The following is an 18,792-nucleotide window of genomic DNA, read 5'->3' as shown; positions in this document are numbered from 1 at the left end:
TTGCCAAGGTAGGGGTGAGGACCACTTCCCTAGGAAGTTGCTTCCAGATTCTGGCCACCCTAACTGTAAAATATTGCCTTCTGATCTCTAACCTAAACCTATTCTCCATCAGCTTATTACCATTGTTTCTCGTCACCCCAGGTGGTGCTGGGGAGAGTAGGGCTCTTCCTATTTGCTGATCACCTCCCCTGATGAGTTAGTAGGCAGCTACCAGGTCCCCCCATCAGCCTCCTCTTGCTGAGGCTGAATAGGTTTAAGTTCCTCAGTCTCTCCTCCTAGGGCCTGTCCTGCTGCCCTCTCACCAAACGGGTGGCCCTCCTCTGAACCCTCTCCAGGCTGGCCACATCCTTTTTAATGTGCGGCGCCCAGTACTGGACACAGTACTCCAACTGCAGCCTGACCAAAGTCGCATAGAGGGGGAATATCACCTCTCTGGACCAGCTTGAGATGCATCTTTGGATACATGACAAGGTATGGCTGGCCTTGCTGGCTGTGGTTTGGCATTGGCAGCTCATGTTCATCTTGGAGTCAATAATGACTCCAAGATCCCTTTTTTGAGGGTAAAAAAAAAATTGTTTACTTTGATCAGTTTTAAATGTTGTCACCTTTTTTTTTTTTTTTTCCCTGACTGTCCCCTAGCATTATTTGAAGGAGTGAGCAGAAGTTTTCTCTGTACTTCTCATGTCACTCGTTCATTGTTATCTCTTATAGGGGTCCTGTCTAAAGTAAGGGGTCTGTTAATACAGTTTTTGTTAACTTTTCCGTGTTCTGAACTCTATTGTTACCCATTTTTTTTTCATAGAATCATAGAAAATGAGGGTTGGAGGGGACCTCAGGAGGTCATTTAGTCCAACCCCCTGCTCCAAGCAGGACCATCCCCAATTGGATTATCCCAGCCAAGGCTTTGTCTACCCATATCTTAAAAACCTCTAATGATGGAGATTCCCCAGCCTCTCTGGGTAACCTGGTCCAGTGTTTTACTAAGCTTCTTGTGAGTGAGTTTGTCCTAATATCTAACCTAAGCTTCCCCTGCTGCAACTTGAGAACATTGTTCTCTTATATGAACAGTCCATCCTCTTTATAACCACCCTTCAGGTAGTTGAAGGGTGTTATTAAATCCCCCACAGTCTTCTCTTCTTTAGACTAAATAAGCCCAGTTCCCTCAGCCTCTCCTCAGAAGTCATGTGCTCTAGTCCCCTAACCATTTTCATTACCCTCTGCTGGACTCTTCAATTTGTCCACATCCTGTCTGTACTGGGGGGGTCCAAAACTGGACATGGTACTCCAGCTATGGCCTCACCAGTGCAGAATAGAAGAGAATAATCACTTCCCTCAATCTGCTGGCAACACTCCTACGAAGGCATCCCAGTATGGTGTTAGCTTTCTTTGCAACAAGACCACACTGCTGTCTCGTATTCAGCTTATTGTCCACTGTAACCCCCACATCCTTTTCTGCAGAGCTGCTGCTTAGCCAGTTAGTCCCCAGCCTGTATCGCGGGTGTGCATGGGATTGTTTCGTCTTAAGTGCAGGACTTGGCACTTCTCCTTATTGAACTTCATGAATTTCTTTTGGTCCAATCCTCCAATTTGTCTAGGTCTCTCTGAATCCTAGCTCTAACTACCTTCCAGCATATCTACTAATTCTCCCCCCGCCGCCCCCAGCTTGGTGTGATCCACAAACTTGTTGAGGGTGCAGGGTTTTAACCTCTTTAAGATGAGAGGGTCTAAAAGAATTCCATAGGTGGGCAGACCACGTATTCTGTAAAATAACGTTTTTGGTAATGATAGGATATTTGTTTCCTCAGCAAATAAACATTTTTGAGTCTGGTGTAAAATCTTGCTACTACTACTATTGATAACTGATTAAATCAATAAATAATTGTATTGTCCATATGTTAATATTAACCCTACTATTACTACTAGTAATAGTTATTAATACACTATTTGTCAACCAAAGACAATACGAAGCCATAAGTAAAATAAATAGAAGTGAATTATTTTAAACTAAGGCTCTTGTGTACTGTCATGGTTGTGCTAGATTAAGATGCCTTTATAGTTGCCATGAAAGCATACAAACACAATCAAGCGTTCATACGTACATACGTACATATGTACATATATATATGATTGAGGTAGTAATTCTGTCGTCATTATGTGCTAATTCCTTTCTGGTTTTTGCTGTATCATTGCTGAAGCAAAAGAAGTTTATGGTAGGGGATTTGGTGTGAGGTACCTTATGATGAGTTTCTTCCAGAACTATACCAATGAAAAGCGGTTTGTTGGTTTGTTTCTAAGCATCAAACTGCACCCCATATTTCAGGTAATAACTCGTATCTGTTGTACAGTAAGAATGTCAAGAGGGAGATTCTGAAACAGATTGAGGTTCTAACTTGTTATTTAGGTTATCAAAGTTCTTACACGAATTTTGAATGAAGTGGCTGATTCTTCTAAAAAGTGAGATCTTAAAATCGGAAACCACAGCAAAGGCCTCAAGGGTAATAAATTACATGTTCCATTAAAAAAAGATGGATGTGATGCTAGAAATTAAACCAAAGAGCTTCAATTAGCGTTGAATAGTTGGAAGCAGTCATTTAAACAGAGGGCAGGATCCTTGCTTCTACTCTTTTTCCTTTGCTTCATGTAAAGGGGCCAGAGCTACATAAAGTAGCCACAAATTCCTCCTCTCTAGGCAGGGGAGGAATGCTTTGGAGAAAGTTCTGTGTAAGGGAGGCATAGGGCTGTCTTCCAAAGCCTATCTTAAAAGATCAGATTTTGAAAAGGTAGTTAAGAGTAAGATCAACAGTGGGGGCTGCTTTAATCAGCATTGCAGATATTTCAGGAAGCCGCCTTACCTGAAGGATAGCCCAGAGCAGTGCATCTTGACCTTCTGAGGTAGTTTGACCTGCTGTCAGTGGTGGTGGTACAGCAGTTTGGAGATGCAGGTGCAGCCTGGAGATAAACTTTATTTCAAGGAGCAGGAAGTGACTGTGGCAGGGTGGGCGTTCCTACCTGCATTAGGTTTATCTGATAAAGCTAATGGCCCTGCTTCTGCTTCAGCTGCTTCCTGATCCAGCTCCACATGAGGCATATGGGACAGTTCTACCTGGCTTGCAGTCCCCTTGAAAGGGTCTTGTGGCACTGCAGTTGGGAACTGCTTATCTACAGGCTGCCATAGCTCAAACAGGCTCACTGAACTCAGTTATGCCAGACACTCTGGAAACAGAACTGGGAGGGTGAGAACATTGCTTAAAGCCACATTAGGTTCTTTACCTTGCTGGGTTGCAAATTCCATGGTGTGATGAGCATGATGTGAAAACCTTACTATCATCAAAGAAAAATCTTCTCTCCCCATCTTCTGGAACTTGACCTCATCAACCAAGCTGTGGGTAAAGGAGAGTGAATTGATAACTTTTAAATAAAAAAGCTTTAAATAAAAGGACATAGATCCTATACAAGCTAATTTTAAGTAAACCCATTGCTGGGTTTATGAAAGAGAATTTATTTCTAAACCGCAGAAAAGCATCAAACAGTAAATTTTGACACACTGAAAATGGACAGTTTCTAGAGTTGGACCTGTAGTTCTTGCTGTCTCAGTGTTATGGAGAAGTAGGAGAACAATGAGGTTGCAGAATTTGCAGATGATGCAATTATTTTGCTTAGTCAAGACCAAAAAAACCAAACCAACTTCAGAGATACTACCCCCCCCAAAAAACAAACCCCAAACAAACAAACCATTACTCAGCTGTACAGTTGCTTTTGCAATTCACTGAGAAATGAAAAGCAATGAACTACTTATGTACCAAGGTCTAAACTAATTCTAGCCACCTATTTGTGGATAGCTCATTAGAAGAATCTGCTTAGGGTAGCGGTGATCAAATAGACAAACTTCAAATGTAAGAAGAATCAGAAGATGATGCTAAAATATAATGAAGCCACTGAAGTAAAGTTAATGGAACTGTCTTATCTTAAACATGTTCTACTTTGGTTACCTTATATCAAAGAATATAACAGAAGTGTTAGGCCAATGAAAAGGAGGGTGGATGATTAGAGGCATGGAAAGGAGGGACATTTGAGGAGTGACTGAAAAGTGTAAGGACTCTTAAAAGAGGAGGCTAACAATACACCAGAAAAGGAAAATAAAATTAGAGGGCAGTAATTTTTTACAATGTAGTGAAAAGATTTTTGTTTTTAACAGAATGCATACATAACTCCTGGATCTCATTTCCTGAAAAGATCCTAGCTAAGAGTGTAGTAGGGGCTAAACCTTCATATGAGTAATGAGAATGCCCACAGTTGCATCCAGTGAGATTTGAAGTAAATTAACCATCTGAATACTTGCACTTCAGGGCAGGGGTGGCTAGTCAGCAGCATGGGTGCCACAAGTGGCTGGGGCATCCTGTGTCTGGGGCACATGTCGAATTAGGAAGGGGACAGGCACCATAGTGGCAGATAGGACGGGGAGCAGAAAGCAGATCATCAGATCAGGCAGGAAGCAGAAAACAGCCACAGATGAAACAGCATAGAGGGATCTGAGTAGGGCTCGGAGAGGGCATGGGGCTAATTTGTAGCATGAAACAACTATTAACAGTTTAGAACGGGGGTGTCAAACTCGCCTCCTGCCCTAGCCTGTATCCAGACCCCAGGGCTCCTTGTGGACCAGGTTCTGCGTAGGTACATTGTGGCTCCAGTGTTGGTGACGGCAGCTTCCTCCGCATACCCCGAGCTGGAGCTGCTGCTGCCAACACATTTCATGCCAGGGTGGCAGCTCTAACTCCAGTACAGGGTTGATGGCGACACATTCACTTCTGGGTCTGGCACACATCACATGACAGCTGTGGAGAACCATACCTACTCAAAGAGCTTTCCAAAATCCAGAAATTAGCAATGTAGCTGGTTTAGCCTATCCATAAGCATGTAGCCAGAGCCCCTTGGGTTCTCAGAAACTTGCTGCTTGGGCTACACTAAACTGCCTAGCTTCTAAGGTTTGGCATGCTTCTCAGTGACACTTCTGGGCTTACCATGAACGCAATGTGAACATGCCTCATGCCTGTCAAAAAGGACAGATGAGCAGGAAGGAGAGAAACCTTATTCCTGGCCTGTTTTGGTGAGGGTGGAAGAAAGCAAGACTGAGAAGGAAAATTAAATGGTGGGGGGGAGAGGGAGAGGAGGAAGAAGCAATTTCCCTCAGTCTTGCTGTATACCCCCACCCCCAATTTATAAAATCTGTACTAGGCAAAAGACTAAACTTATTAGACATTGGCCAGTATATAGAATGGTGACCCTTAGTAAGGTTGATTAACAGCACTTTCAGGAGTCCAAGAGCAAGGAATAAGTGGCAATGGATTTCTGAGCAGTGTGTAGCCTTGAGCTAAGCTTCTGCGTTGTGGGTGTTCAGCACCTCCCCCCACCCCCCCGGTAAACAGTTAACTAATTCTGAGCATTGTCATTGTTCTCTGTTTTGTGGCATCTTCATGATTTTTTTTTAAGTGCCTCAGTCGAAAATTAGGGTTATATTTCATTTATAGAGCATCATGATTTGTTCCTCTGACAAAGATTTGGTCAGCCATAAGATATTTAGATTATTAATTCTATGCTTTATTCAGTGATGATACATGGTACACAGTAGTTTTTATTGATTGAGTCAATGCATAAAGTGCAAAAGAAACTTGCAAAGGGAGAGATTAATTGTTAAGCACTCATTTTTCTTTGAAAGCAATTCTGCTGTAGTTTTGCTAACATCCAGCAGACTGCAGTGTAAGGCTGTTTCCACATTTTAGGATAACATAATCGATAATTACTCAGTCACCTGTTACTTGCTTAAATTGTTGTTTTTGGGAGGAACTAGAACATACTGATCTTTTTCTTAAGGATATGTCCAAGGATTAATCAATCTGTTACCTCCTTTCTTGTAGTAGTCTCTTTTTAACTGAAGTACTAAATTCTTATGATACTTTTGCTAGAAATAGTTTGGTTTTTTATGTGTTTTCTGAAATGGTGCGTCTGGTCAAAGCAAGGCTGGCGCCTTCTCCCCTGGGCAGGGTATCTCTTAGTGCTGTTTCTGGCAGTCTTTCTTGTTTACATCTTTTGGTCTGGCGACTCCTTGTTCTCCTACGGATGTTTGGCAGGCTCTCTCGGCACAGCTGGATCGAATGCTTCAGGAATGGAGACTGAAAGTTTTCCAAGACATAGTGGCCTTTTTTGATTGGAATCAAACTAGTTCCCTTTTATGAATTAGTCTTTTGGTAAAGACACTTTTTTATCTTGTGTTTAAAAATATAAAAGTTTAACAAAGTATTCTTCCCCACCTTCAGGAACTGTTAATGTTGGGGCAGCCATATTGAATAGGCCACCTGTATTATTTGCAAAGCAGCTGGGCAGCTCATGCATTTTTTTGAAAAGAAGAATGAAGCAAACCAGTGAATTACCTAAAGTGAAAGAGCAAAAGCAGTTGTAGTTATCCTTCTTATCTTAACTAGGATTACTTAGTAACATAGCTTCACAGTCCAAAAATATCTTCCAAATTACTTGCAAAAGTAAGTTTGCAGATGGAAATTAACTTTGATAAAGCAGCATCTGTTCAAGCCAGTTATTTTCAACTTCTTAATTCCTTGGCCTCTACATACTATTGGCTGCACAAATACTCCTTAGTGTGATGATTTGATATCCATAGATAGTTTGATATCTTATGTTTTGTCTAAATCCACTTTTTAGGTGAAGATAATTAAGCAGAACTTTGTTCATGTTGTTATGCCTCCCACCTCTACCTGAAATTTTAGCCTATGATTTTGACTAAGTGCCATAGTTACTGGAAGAACTTTGGTTTTCTTTGTTTATTGGAAGAACAAAAACAATATAGGTAGTTATAATACAAAATACGTTGCTACTCACAATATGTCTGAATTTTAATTCCAGTGATAAGAATAGTTCAGTTGGAGTTAGTTAGAGCTCAAAGACCAGACAAAAAACTGAAGGGGTTTAAACTTAGTGGGTGTGCTATAATGAGTGAGGAAGTGTTAACTCTCTTGGGGTGCTGACAGATGGGTAGGGGACTGGGAAATAGTGCTGTACTTTCAGCTCGGCATGCCCCTGCACTGAGCGCAGTTCGTGCCCAGAAGACGAATTGTGTCAACTTGTATCACTTGTGTGCTTACAAGGGGGTTTTAGCGCTTTTAACTAATAGCTGATTGAATTAGCTTTAGATAAAGCACCAAGAAGCCCTGCTGAAGCTCATGAGCTATACAGATGCTGGGGAGCCCAGTCAAACTGACGCAGTTTCTCTTCTGGTAAAGCACTGTTTTTTTGTTTATTTTTGCTTTTTTTCCCCATGTCTGTCAGCACCCTTGGTGCAGAAGTAGTTCAGGGAAATATAAAAGGCTAAGCTGCAAAAAAATTAGCATCTAAAAATGAAAAATTCAAAGAAAAGAAGCTATTGGTAGTGGCTTAACAAGAATGTGAAGTTTTAAAAGAAATTCAGTGTTTGGGGGGTTAAAAGAAACAATGTATTGATGTTTGAAGAAAGAGAAAAGAAATAAAGATAGAGTATTAAAACATGCAAGAAAAAGGTGAAGAAACAATATGAGATTCCAGCCCAGCTTCTTGGAGAGATACTGGTAGCCTGTTATTGCAGAGGATCAAGAAAGAATTTGACTGGATGATTCTTCTTTGTTCTAGAACCTGAACGTATGAATCTCTATTTTCATCTTTTTAATTCATGGGCCAGGGAGGCTGGGATAGCCTGAGTTGCTTGCATTAAGACAGTGACTGTAATCAAATGTCATGGTGCAGCCTGTTGTCTGTTAGGCATTTGCCAGTTCCCTTCAGAGGTCAGAAAGGAATTTTGTTCTTTGTGTGATTGGCCAGATTCATTTTGTATTTTTCCATCTTTCTCTGAATCCCTGGAAATTAGCTTCAGCTGAAGGTGGGGCATCAAATAGAGTGGTGCTCTGTTTTGATGTGGTACCAAGAATCCTTTCTCTCAGATGCGTGGTTGGTGCAACTTTCCCTGAGTCCAACTAATTGCAAGATGGAATTGGAAAGGATGATTTCATTAATCAAATTAGGAGGGACCTGTGGGGGGGGGGTTGCCCTTAATAGTATGGGGTGGGATTGTCTGCTAGGGTTATCAGGGCATATGTGACCTAATCACTTTCCTGCCCCTTTAGGGCTACTGATTGTACTTCCATCTCTCCTGCTGCTTGTTTGTGGCATGAAATGCTTTTGTCTATTTTATTCAGATATTAAGGCCAGTTGTTTCCGTGATCTCTGACATACAGCAGGTCTGATATAGGTCCTTTCTGACTTGGGAAATTCAATTAAAATAATTGTTGCGGCAAAATGGATTTAGAAGGATTTTTTTAAAAATACTGAGCAGAAAGAAGAATTTACCCATGAAAACAGATCCACTTTTGAAGATGCAAATGAAATGTAATTAATTTGAGAGGAGACAGAGGTCAAGTAAGTAGTAAAGAAGGCACCAGATATAGAAGAAAATATATAAAAGAAAAAAAACCAGCACATAAGAGAACACTTAAATATGGTCATATATAAATTAGCAGGGGATTATAGTTTTAGAGGAATTAATTGCAGATATGCTGATTCATGGAGAATTGGAGGAATAGAAAAGGCCATTGTGACACTCACACCTACTGTAGTCACCAATGGGTGTGTCCCACCCCCTTGAGTCATGTCGCACCTGGGCCTGTTTGCCCATCAAGACTTGATGTTCATGCCAGGATATACCTTTGCTTGTCTGGAGGTGGTGATCAGTGCCCTGAGGGTTCAGGTGCAGTTCTGTTGGCATGTTTTCTGTGGTGGTCCTCCTCTGCTACACTCCACCCCTTCACACTCAGGTGTTATGTTCAGCTCTGGCATCTTGGCACAATGACGTGGCTTTTCCTCCTGTGCTGGATGCCCAGTGAGAATGGAGACTGTGAGGATCCTGCTGCTGCCTTGTATTTCTCAAAGAATCACAACTGATAATCTAATGTAAATAGTTTGGACTGGGCAATGGGTAGGGCGACAGTGCCTCCACGCCAAGTGATCCCCTTTTGAGCATGGGTTGATTTGGTGCCTGGTATATCTTTTGCTTACCCACCTTCAGGCTGTCTCTGCCTCCTTGCAGGCAGCCTTCTGGCATGGGTTCTCCCCATCCAACACTGTTAGGCACTGCCACTGCCCTTCGCCATGCTTGCACAAGGCTCACAGCTCCCCGGTCTCCTGTTGGCGAACTCTGAGCTTGCAGGTACCCTGGCTGGCCATACATTATCAGCGAGCCCCCCAAGGTGGAGTTTATCTTCAGTTGGCCCCTGCAGGTCCCAATGGGCTGTCCTGACCTGGGTGCTTCGATACAGTCCTCTGTGTGCAGTGGACAGTGCTGTTGCTTCTGGGCTGCACTGCTCACTGGTCACATCGGGTGAGCTGGTGTCTGGATGTGCCCCTGGTGCTCTGATGGTGACTGACACTTTCAGTGCTTTCCCAGGTATTTCTGCCCCAGAGAAAGCAACCGGCCTTAGGCCAGCTGTGAGGTGCACGTCTGGGTTTTCCCCAGGCACCTTGACCACAGGATGTGTGTGCTCGCCCTGAGGGAAAGTGCCGGGTCCCTTCCGGCAGCAAGGAAAGCGTTTGGCTCCTTTTCTGGCACTCCGGCATGCTCTCCCCCTTCATCCATCTTCAGGCCCACTTTTAGCCTGTTGCTTCCAGGCCCTGGGCACTGGCAGTGTTTCCTCGTTCGGTGTGGTGCCGGCTGGCTTAATTGTGGCCTAGCCACCTAGAGTGCGGTGCCAAGGTGAGTTGGGTGGGGGACCATCACATCCATACTGGATTAAAAGCAATGGTCCTTGCAATTAGTCTAAGTCTCCAATATCAGTAATTAATAAAACCTAAACATTATAAAGCAAATTGAAAGGAAAACTGATAGAATATCAGTTATTCTATCAGTTATTCCAGAATATCTTCTGGAAGGGCTAGACATTTTTAAATCTGCAGGTCCAGATGCCCTCCACCCAAGGGTGTTGAGGGAGCTGGCAGGGGTCATCGCGGAGCCCTTGGCCCAGCTGTATGAGCGTTCGTGGTCATCTGGCCGGGTGCTGGGGGATTGGAAACCGGCTAATGTCCCAATTTTCAAGAAGGAGAGGAAGGAGGACCCAAATATCTATAGGCCTGTAAGCCTCACCTCGGTGCTTGGGAAAATCTTGGAGAGAATCATCAAGGAGCACATCTGTGAGCGGCCAGCAGGGGAGATCATGCTCAGGGGCAATCAGCATGGGTTCATCAAAGGCAGGTCCTGCCAGACCAACCTGATTTCCTTTTTTGACCAAGTAAGTAAATCCTTGGATGATGGTGTTGCCGTGGACATAGTCTTTCTAGACTTTAAGAAGGCCTTTGACACTGTCTCTCACCCCATCCTCATCAATAAATTAAGTGACTGTGGCACTGGTGCCTGCACAGTTGGATGGGTAAAAAATTTGCTGATGGGGCGCACCCAGAGAGTAGTGGTGGACGGGTTGTACTCAACCTGGCGAGATGTGAGCAGCAGTGGGGTACCCCAGGGCTCGGTCCTCGAGCCTTTACTGTTTAACATCTTCATCAGCAACTTGGACGAGGGGGTGGAAAGCACGCTGTCCAAGTTTGCTGATGACACTAAGATGTGGGGCGAGGTGGACACTTGAAGGGAGAGAGAGAGGCTGCAACTAGATTTAGACAGACTACAAAAGTGGGCAGATGAGAATAGGATGGGGTTCAACATAGACAAATGCAGGGTGCTGCACCTGGGGAGAAGGAATCCACAGCATACATACGACTTTGGTCAGGCCGCAGTTGGAGTACTGCGTCCAGTACTGGGCACCGCACTTCAAAAGGGATGTGGCCAGCCTGGAGAGGGTTCAGAGGAGGGCCACCCGCTTGGTGAGAGGGCAGCAGGACAGGCCCTATGAGGAGAGACTGAAGGACCTGAACTTGTTCAGCCTCAGCAAGAGGAGGCTGAGGGGAGACCTGGTGGCTGCCACCATACTCATCAGGAGAGATCAGCAGCAAATAGGCAGAGCCCTTTTCTCCCCAGCACCACCTGGGGTGACAAAGAACAATGGTAATAAGCTGATGGAGAATAGGTTTAGGTTAGAGATCAGAAGGCAATATTTTACAGTTAAGATGGCCAAAATCTGGAACCAGCTTCCCAGGGAAGTGGTCCTCGCCCCTACCTTGGGCAAATTCAAGAGGAGGTTGTATGATCACCTGTCTGGGTCTTGTGAACCCAGCATTCATTCCTGCCTGTGGCAGGAAGTCAGGCTAGATGATCTGTTCAGGTCCCTCCTGACCCTAGCTACTATGAAACTATGAATAAAATTGAAAGGCAAATTGATAGAATGTTTGGTTGATGGAACCAAGTATAGTTAGATCATATAAACCAAACTAATTGCTTATTTTATAAAACTAAGAAATCAATTGAAAGGAAGAAATGTAACACAATAGATCTCATAATCTAGGTGTAAGTAAGATTACTTAAAAACTATAATTCATTTTTAAAATATTAAAAAAAAATGAAATGAAATTAGTTTACTTGTTATAACTTGATAAAGACTGTATAAGCAGTCAATAAAAAGCAGTCCAGGGTTAGTAGATTGCATAGCATTTGTTAAGGTTTTGAGTAGTTGATCGTGCTCACTAATTGCCTGGAAGCAGGGGTACATAATAGCCAGGTGAACATCAGTTTGGAAATATGGAAGTAAATACCTTTCGGGAAAAACTAAATACATTTTAATTTCTTAGGTTAAATCCATTATTCTTAGTTCTGCTTTGCTGTGCCTCCCTTTTTCCTTGCTAATTTGTATAAACTTCTTTTTTCCCTTTTCCCTACCTGTTGTTGTTCAGCCAAATAATATTTCCTCAAAAGTCAGTCCCTTTAGTTGTTGATTTTTGTTGCTTCTCTTGTCTCTCTCCAGTTTGCTGGTATCTTTCTAATCCAAAATTAAATAGAATATTCATTTATAATTGAAATAAAGGTGGTTTTCTGAGGAAATTAGCACTCTGACTTAATTTCTTCACAGACGTCCATTTGACTTTATTAGGAAAGGATAGGACAAACCTGAACTATTTAGTGAATGGGAGAGTGGCAGCATCAAAGAATATATATTTATAAATACAAGCAGATTTCATGCTTCAAATCCTACTTTGGTTCTCTCCATGCCAAAGTTAAAATAATCATGAAAGGCACCAGATGTTTCTTCCCCCACGCCATTTCCATGGAAATAATGAGCTTTTTTGATCAAGCAGAACAAGTAAGCAAAACTAATTCAGGCGAGAGGGAGACTATTCTGAAGGTAACTTGGAACCAATGAAGAAAAGAGGTAACTTAGTGGAACTGGATTACCTTTGTTTAATCCTCTAGTACTCCCTCTCTCTCATTTATTATCATTTCTTCTGCTTGTCTCATAATAGCATATTTACTAAAACAAGGTTTCCCCCCTCCCATTTAACAAGGAATGGAGTAGGAAGAGGTCCCTCTTGGTACAGGGTGGCTGCTATGACTTGGCTGTGACCCTGCCACCTCTGCCCCTCCCTCTGTCCTTGCTGCTTACCCTCCAGCTTTAGCCAGGGGCACAGAGCATGTGGTTTTTCCATCCCCAGCCTAGCCCAGTAATGGTGGCAGAGGCAGCAGCTGCAATCCAGGCTTCAGCTCCCGGGCCCAGCTGGAGCTGCCACCACCACAATAGCTATTGTGTGGTTTGGCTGGGGCTGGGACAGCCTGCTCTGTTCCCCAGGCTACAGCAGGGCCTGAACCAGAAGGGAAGTGGTGGCAGGGGCAGGGGGTGGAGACACTGGGCAGAGTTCAGGTTGCCTGCCTTGCTACCATTGCTTTCCCCACTGCAGCACAGGTTGGGCTAATGAATTTAAGATTACTCTCCAATAATTGGTTTCTGTATATGTAGAATTATAACAAATTTTATACATTTTTCCATGTATATAATCGTGTTATTGGCAGGTTGTCTTGGATTTGGGTAAATATGGTACATATAAAGAACCTCTTAAAATAGCTTCTCTCTCAATGTAGTTTGCTTATAGAAAACGGTAAGATGCAAAATTATTGGTCTCTTAACTAGTTTAAAGCAGACAAAAGCCCATCTCTGACTTGCATAGGAGGCATAGCCTGAAGATTAGATAAATTTTGTCTAGGGCCTGAAGCTCAATACTTTTGAGGTCCTCATTGAAAATGATGATTGTTTGTTCATTTGTTTGTCTTTCCATTGGCTCATGTATTAAAGCTGTTATAATGTATATATCTTCCGGAGGAATTTCAGTGATAACAGGTTTTTCCTTTGCATGCACATTATTTTTCAAACATATTGAGTTCTATAAGTTGGTTAAATCTGTGCTATTACATATATAAAAATGAAAGTAGTGGGGGGCAATGAAAAAACAAGGAATACAAAATGTCATTGGAGATTGAGCAATATGAGTCCCTTTAACGCAGAGATGTTAGCAGAAATGCTTATCTTCTATACCTGGATCAGTACATTGAACAGTGGATAAATCCATCAGATTGCTGTGTTTTATGTGCAGGGTTGTGGAGATGGTAAAGGGGGAGCTCCCATCCGGAGACTGCTCTGTCTTGGCAGTTATTTGTCTGTCTCTTAGATTATCAAAATATGAGTAAGTGTATGGATTTGCTAGTTAGCACTCTCATTCCACAGTGTGTAGGAATCTTCCTCTCTACTGTACTTGAGAGAGCACGATCTACTATTTGATTAGGGGTCTTGAAATAAGCAGATCTGATTTTGATTCTCAGCCTTTTCTACAAAGTTAATGTGATTTCTCCCTCTCCCCCCAAAAAGGTCTTAGTCTATTTATTTTCTGACTTCCAAAATGGTTAGAAGGATGCATATATTGTCTTCGTTTTTTGCTATAACCTTTGATATGCACATGTGATACTTGTGTCATGCTAGTGAAATGTAGTTTTTTGTGTGCCCGAGTACCTGGATACTGGCCCTGCAAAAGCAAGATATTATAACCAGTAGTCCTTTTTGGTATGTTCTGTCGAGCTTGTTGCTACAGAACCTTTTATATGGTATTTCCAACAATTCCATTCAGAGTTTTAGCAGGTTTGGGAACCCAGCTCTGAACCAACTACTGACTGTTTAGAGGCTTTTAACACATTGTCATAGACCTCTTTTCAGGACTGGTCTCAACACAAATGTGTTAAGGCTGTTGGCAGGAAGCATGGGTGGGGCTAGTGAAACTGGCTGCAGTGTCTGATTAATTGACCCCAGAGATGTATGGTAAAAGTGGAGGAATGGTAAGCATCGACTGATATTTTGAAATAGATGTAGATGGCAGAGACCTCCGTTTAGCTGAGTGACAGTGAGAACAAATGGTGGAAACACAGGAACAACAGGAATGCATTCCTTGTAGCAAAGAATACTTTTTTAGCGTCTGATGCATATGCTCATGTAACTGACTTTTTTTTTACCAATATCTATCATTATTTGAATGCTCAAGTAAGTAAAGTTATAGGACAGGGACATACCTAAATTCATCTGAAATCATCTGGATGATTGTTTTGGGGTGGGTGGCAAAGTGGTTTTTTAAAAAAAACAAACAAAAAAACCCAGCACCTACAAACTTTTCTTAAGTGTGTTAATAGATTTCCTGGTTTCTTTTGTTTCTTTATTTTCAGAGCTAAATACCACAAATTAAAATATGGCACAGAGCTGAATCAGGGAGATATGAAGCCTCCAAACTATGATTCCGGTAAGAAGTTAAGGTTGAAATAATTATTTTTAAAGTTCTCTTGTAATTTTACCTACAATTTGTAAAAGATAGCTAGGTGATAATTGGATAGAGTAGTAAACAAAAATGGAATAGACACATGGTGACTAGTCAAGATAGAATGTTTTGTGTTGCTAGATGTTAATGTAGTTTGTCAAAGTAGTTTTTAAAACATTAGTTTCTTGGGGTGGGTTTTTTACAGGGTGGGGGGTTTGATGAGTTTTATCTATATTCTGTAATAGGGCCATCAAATGAATTTGGGTAAAAACGTAAACTGTAGATTAAATGCATTTTAAAATTTAAATTCTGAATTACTTGGGTGTTTTTGTTTTTTAAACTAAGAAAATTCTGGCATGGCAAAAAGTATGGGGGAAATGTATCTTGGGAACTTTATTATTTTGGAAGAATTATTTTGCATTACCAATGTAATATAATTAGTATGTGGTGCATAATGCATTTTGTCTTGATTTACGATCTTTTCAGATTTCCAGAAAAACTGAAAGAAATGCAAATTAGAGATAAATTAAAGGTGTAGATGGATATAACTGGGTTTTTATAAAACTAATAAAAACTGGAAAATATATAACAAGTAGCGAACACTCTGCTAGTATTGAATAACTCCTCACTGGATCTCTGAGGATTATCTCCTCACTGGATAATAGTTTAATTATTCATTTCTCCAGAATATGGACCTCTCGTATAACTAAATAGAATGACTTGGAAGCTGAAGAAAAGGAAGAATTAAAATTTCCTTTTTGTTTTGGTCAGCACAACAAACGTTATTCAAAAGGCCTTTCTTGTCTCTAACCTAAGATCCAGATTTTGGATCAAGTCCTCAAGAAGAAAAAGGAATGAGAAATGATTCTAAAACATTGTTCTCTGGTACAACTAAAAAGCGTACATGAACGTGGTCCCTGCAGACCTCAGCCATGCCATTTGCTGAGGAAAATGTGTCCTAGGATATGGACAAAACTGCATTTTAGCCCCTTTAAAAGAGGAAGGGTAGTAGCTACTGCACAGGAGCATGCATCAGTTATTACACTACAACTGTTAGATTTGCTAAGTCTTGTTATATCTTATGTTATGATAAGACGTCATGATAAGACTTGTTTAGCTAATGAGTTAAATCTCCCTAACTTTGACCCCTGTAGGCAAGTGAAGTGAATTAGGGTTGAAGTGAAAGTGGTCTTGCTGCATTTACATCGCTGTAGGATCAGCCAGAGGTAAACAGTTTAGCGACACAGTTGTTATATCTGCATATGCTGTGGTGATCGGACTTGCATAGCTGTATGCTAAAAAGAGTCTGAAAACATCTGCTTGTCAAATTTGGCATGCAACTTGTCTTTTCCTAAATATATATAAAATGCCTTAGTTCTGAACTTTATTGCAACTTGTTTCTTAACAAGTTAAGGTATTGTGCTCTTATCTGAACTGGAGAAATAGCCCATTGCATTCTTCCTGTAGCTGCCAAAAGATTAGAGGTTTCTGCACCATAAGCATGTACCATCAGAATTGAGCTCCTAATCAGAATAACCCTTGTAGTCCATGATAGTTGTCTTTATTGCGTTAGATGCTTGCCAATCTACATAGGCAGACAAGGTTCCTTGGGTGAATTTGATATCTTTTATTAGACCAACCCAAATGGTTGGAGAATAGTTATTAAGCAAGCTTTTGGGTTCAAAAATCCTTTGTCAGGCTAAGCAAGTTTCTCTTCCTGGAAGAGCACGCACCAACTGCTGAAGCTTCCTTAGCCTGACGAAGGGTTTTTGAACCCGAAAGCTTGCTTAATAACTATTCTCCAACCATTTGGGTTGGTCTAATAAAAGATATCAATTTCACCCAAGGAACCTTGTCTGCCTATGTCCTTAGACCAACACGGCTACAACCTAAACCCCTGTGCCTATCTACATGTTTCTCTTGAAAAGTAGGAAGAACATTGAGGCAAATCTTTACAATACTTCAACCTAAAGTCCCTGTTATTTGGCTTCTGTCTAAAATCTTAGATTCTCTAGTAATTCTGCTGAAAGCACTCTTAATCAGAACAATCCACTTTCTGCATTCTACACAACATCCCCTTGAAAGCCTCATTTGACCTATTTGGCCAGTGGTCCAAGTTTCTTCACTTTCAACTGTAAAGGATAATGGGATTTACTGGGTGGGGGGGAGAGTACAGTTCTATCTTCTGGGGTGTTTATACTTCACATTTAACCAAGGTGGCCTCCAAAGGAAAAGCTTACAGTCTCAGGAGTGGTCATATAGCACAAACTTTTCTTCAGTCTTGATGTTTAATGGTCTTTTACCTATAACAGGCTTTGATAGTTGTAGGGTGGATCCAGCTGTCTTCAGAAAACAATGTATAAACTTTTTTTCATTGCTATTCCTGGACAGACTTATAGATTCAAGGTCACAAAGTACTTAACATACAGATGGAGTACTTTATACATAAGTGCTATATAAATGTCAATTAATTCTTGGTCCCTTTGGTAAGTAAAAGTATTAATCCCACTCTTGAAAATGGAAATCTCAAAGATGCATATCAAATCAGTGGTTAACTGGGATTATAAGGTAGAAACTTTTGGTTGTCTAGTTATATTTTTACAGTGTTACTCTGTTCTTCCTTCAGCTGCTGAGCAATATAGTAGTAGGTCATGAGTTTGCAATAGTAGATAACAAACCTGGACTTTTTTACTTGAGCAATATAAGCTTAAATTAGGTACAGAGGTCAGTGCCCATCCCTGAACATCACATGCTTATTCAACCCATTGTTTTATGTATTAAATCTATCTGATTGGCCATGCATAAGGATCTTTAGCCAGCTTCTAAATATGTTCTGTTTCCTAAAGGTTTGTAGAACAGACATTGGAATTTGTCTGCAGGTTTTTACAGAGTAACATTAGATCCAGACCTTTGGGCATGAAAAATTTGAAAATTTGCTAAATAGATTTTGAAATAACTATGGGCAGAAGAAAATTGCATACATCAACAAAAATCAGTCGCATCTTTTTTTCCCCCTTCACTACAAAAAATAAAGTATGGGTGGAACTTGATGTCAGTTCATAACGGTGTGATGAAATCCTTAATAAATTGTAAGGATTGATGCACCATTCAGTTACCAGTGAAACCACAAAAGTTTCTTTTATATGAATTTAAACTCTGATTGAGGCACTTAATGCTAATACAGAACTCTAAATATACATGCTTTTGAAGAAAAAGAAATTGGAAAAGGATTTTCAAATTTTTTTCTTCAAAAGCGTGTATATCTAGAGATTTTTGTTTTACATTGATGACGTGATAGGTGCGAGCCATAAGGCAGGTGATGTGACGAGTATAACTTGTTTTAAGAGTGCTGATGGCAGTCTTTATAGTGTACAAGTGATACAGCAGTTCCATAGTATTTAGATTTAGATTTTTTTTTTTTTTTTACTTTGAATTAGTCTTAAAGGGCTGGGGTGGCACGGGTATTAAGGCACACAATTGACAGCCCAGGTGTTGGGTCACAAGTTCGAGACCATAGCAGAAGTGCTCATAGTGTGTCCTGTCAGATTCCAACAAATCTGTGAATTCTGCTAAATCGCTTGTAACAAGGACACAGAAAAAAGGAAAGGAAGTCAGCCTTAAAGTTCTTTGAACTGTGTTTTTAATGTTGAAGTGGAAATTCAGTCTGACTTGCTCTTAAATTAAACTCAAATCCTCTTTTAAATACAAAATGGGAAAACATTTTCTAATGAAGCAATCTTTTCCAGATGAAGGGAATGAAACAGAGGTTCAGCCACAACAAAATAGTCAGCTAATTTGGAAACAAGGGCGGCAGCTGCTGAGACAGTAAGTGTCACAATTAACCTTCAAAGATGGGAGCTAGACCAAAAGGTTTCAATATTGAATCTGACTACTGTATTTTAATATTTCCATCTGATTTTCTTTCCTGAAAAGTCAGTGTGAGCGCTTAACCTTCTCTGGAAGGGCTATTACAGCATAGAAAGTTTTTTAGAAGTGTTGGTAAGTTTCACAGTTTGAAACAAACTGTTTTTGATG

The 18,792-nt window shown here is 41.1% G+C and overlaps 1 protein-coding gene across 4 annotated transcripts in view; it reads left to right on the top strand.

The window, feature by feature from the left end:
- Window positions 1-18,792, top strand: part of STRN (striatin) — an 80,914-nt gene that overhangs the window by 696 nt on the left and 61,426 nt on the right. For all 4 annotated transcript variants that reach the window (XM_025197616.1, XM_025197615.1, XM_025197614.1 and 1 more), the window contains exons 2-3: window positions 14,669-14,742; window positions 18,504-18,582. In XM_025197616.1, the coding sequence (XP_025053401.1) occupies window positions 14,669-14,742; window positions 18,504-18,582 (153 nt within the window). The remainder of the gene's footprint in view (window positions 1-14,668; window positions 14,743-18,503; window positions 18,583-18,792) is intronic.

The sequence above is a fragment of the Alligator sinensis genome, unplaced genomic scaffold (assembly GCF_000455745.1).
Source record: "Alligator sinensis unplaced genomic scaffold, ASM45574v1 scaffold489_1, whole genome shotgun sequence".
Lineage (NCBI taxonomy): Eukaryota > Metazoa > Chordata > Crocodylia > Alligatoridae > Alligator > Alligator sinensis.
This window is presented reverse-complemented; position numbering and strand designations above follow the sequence as displayed.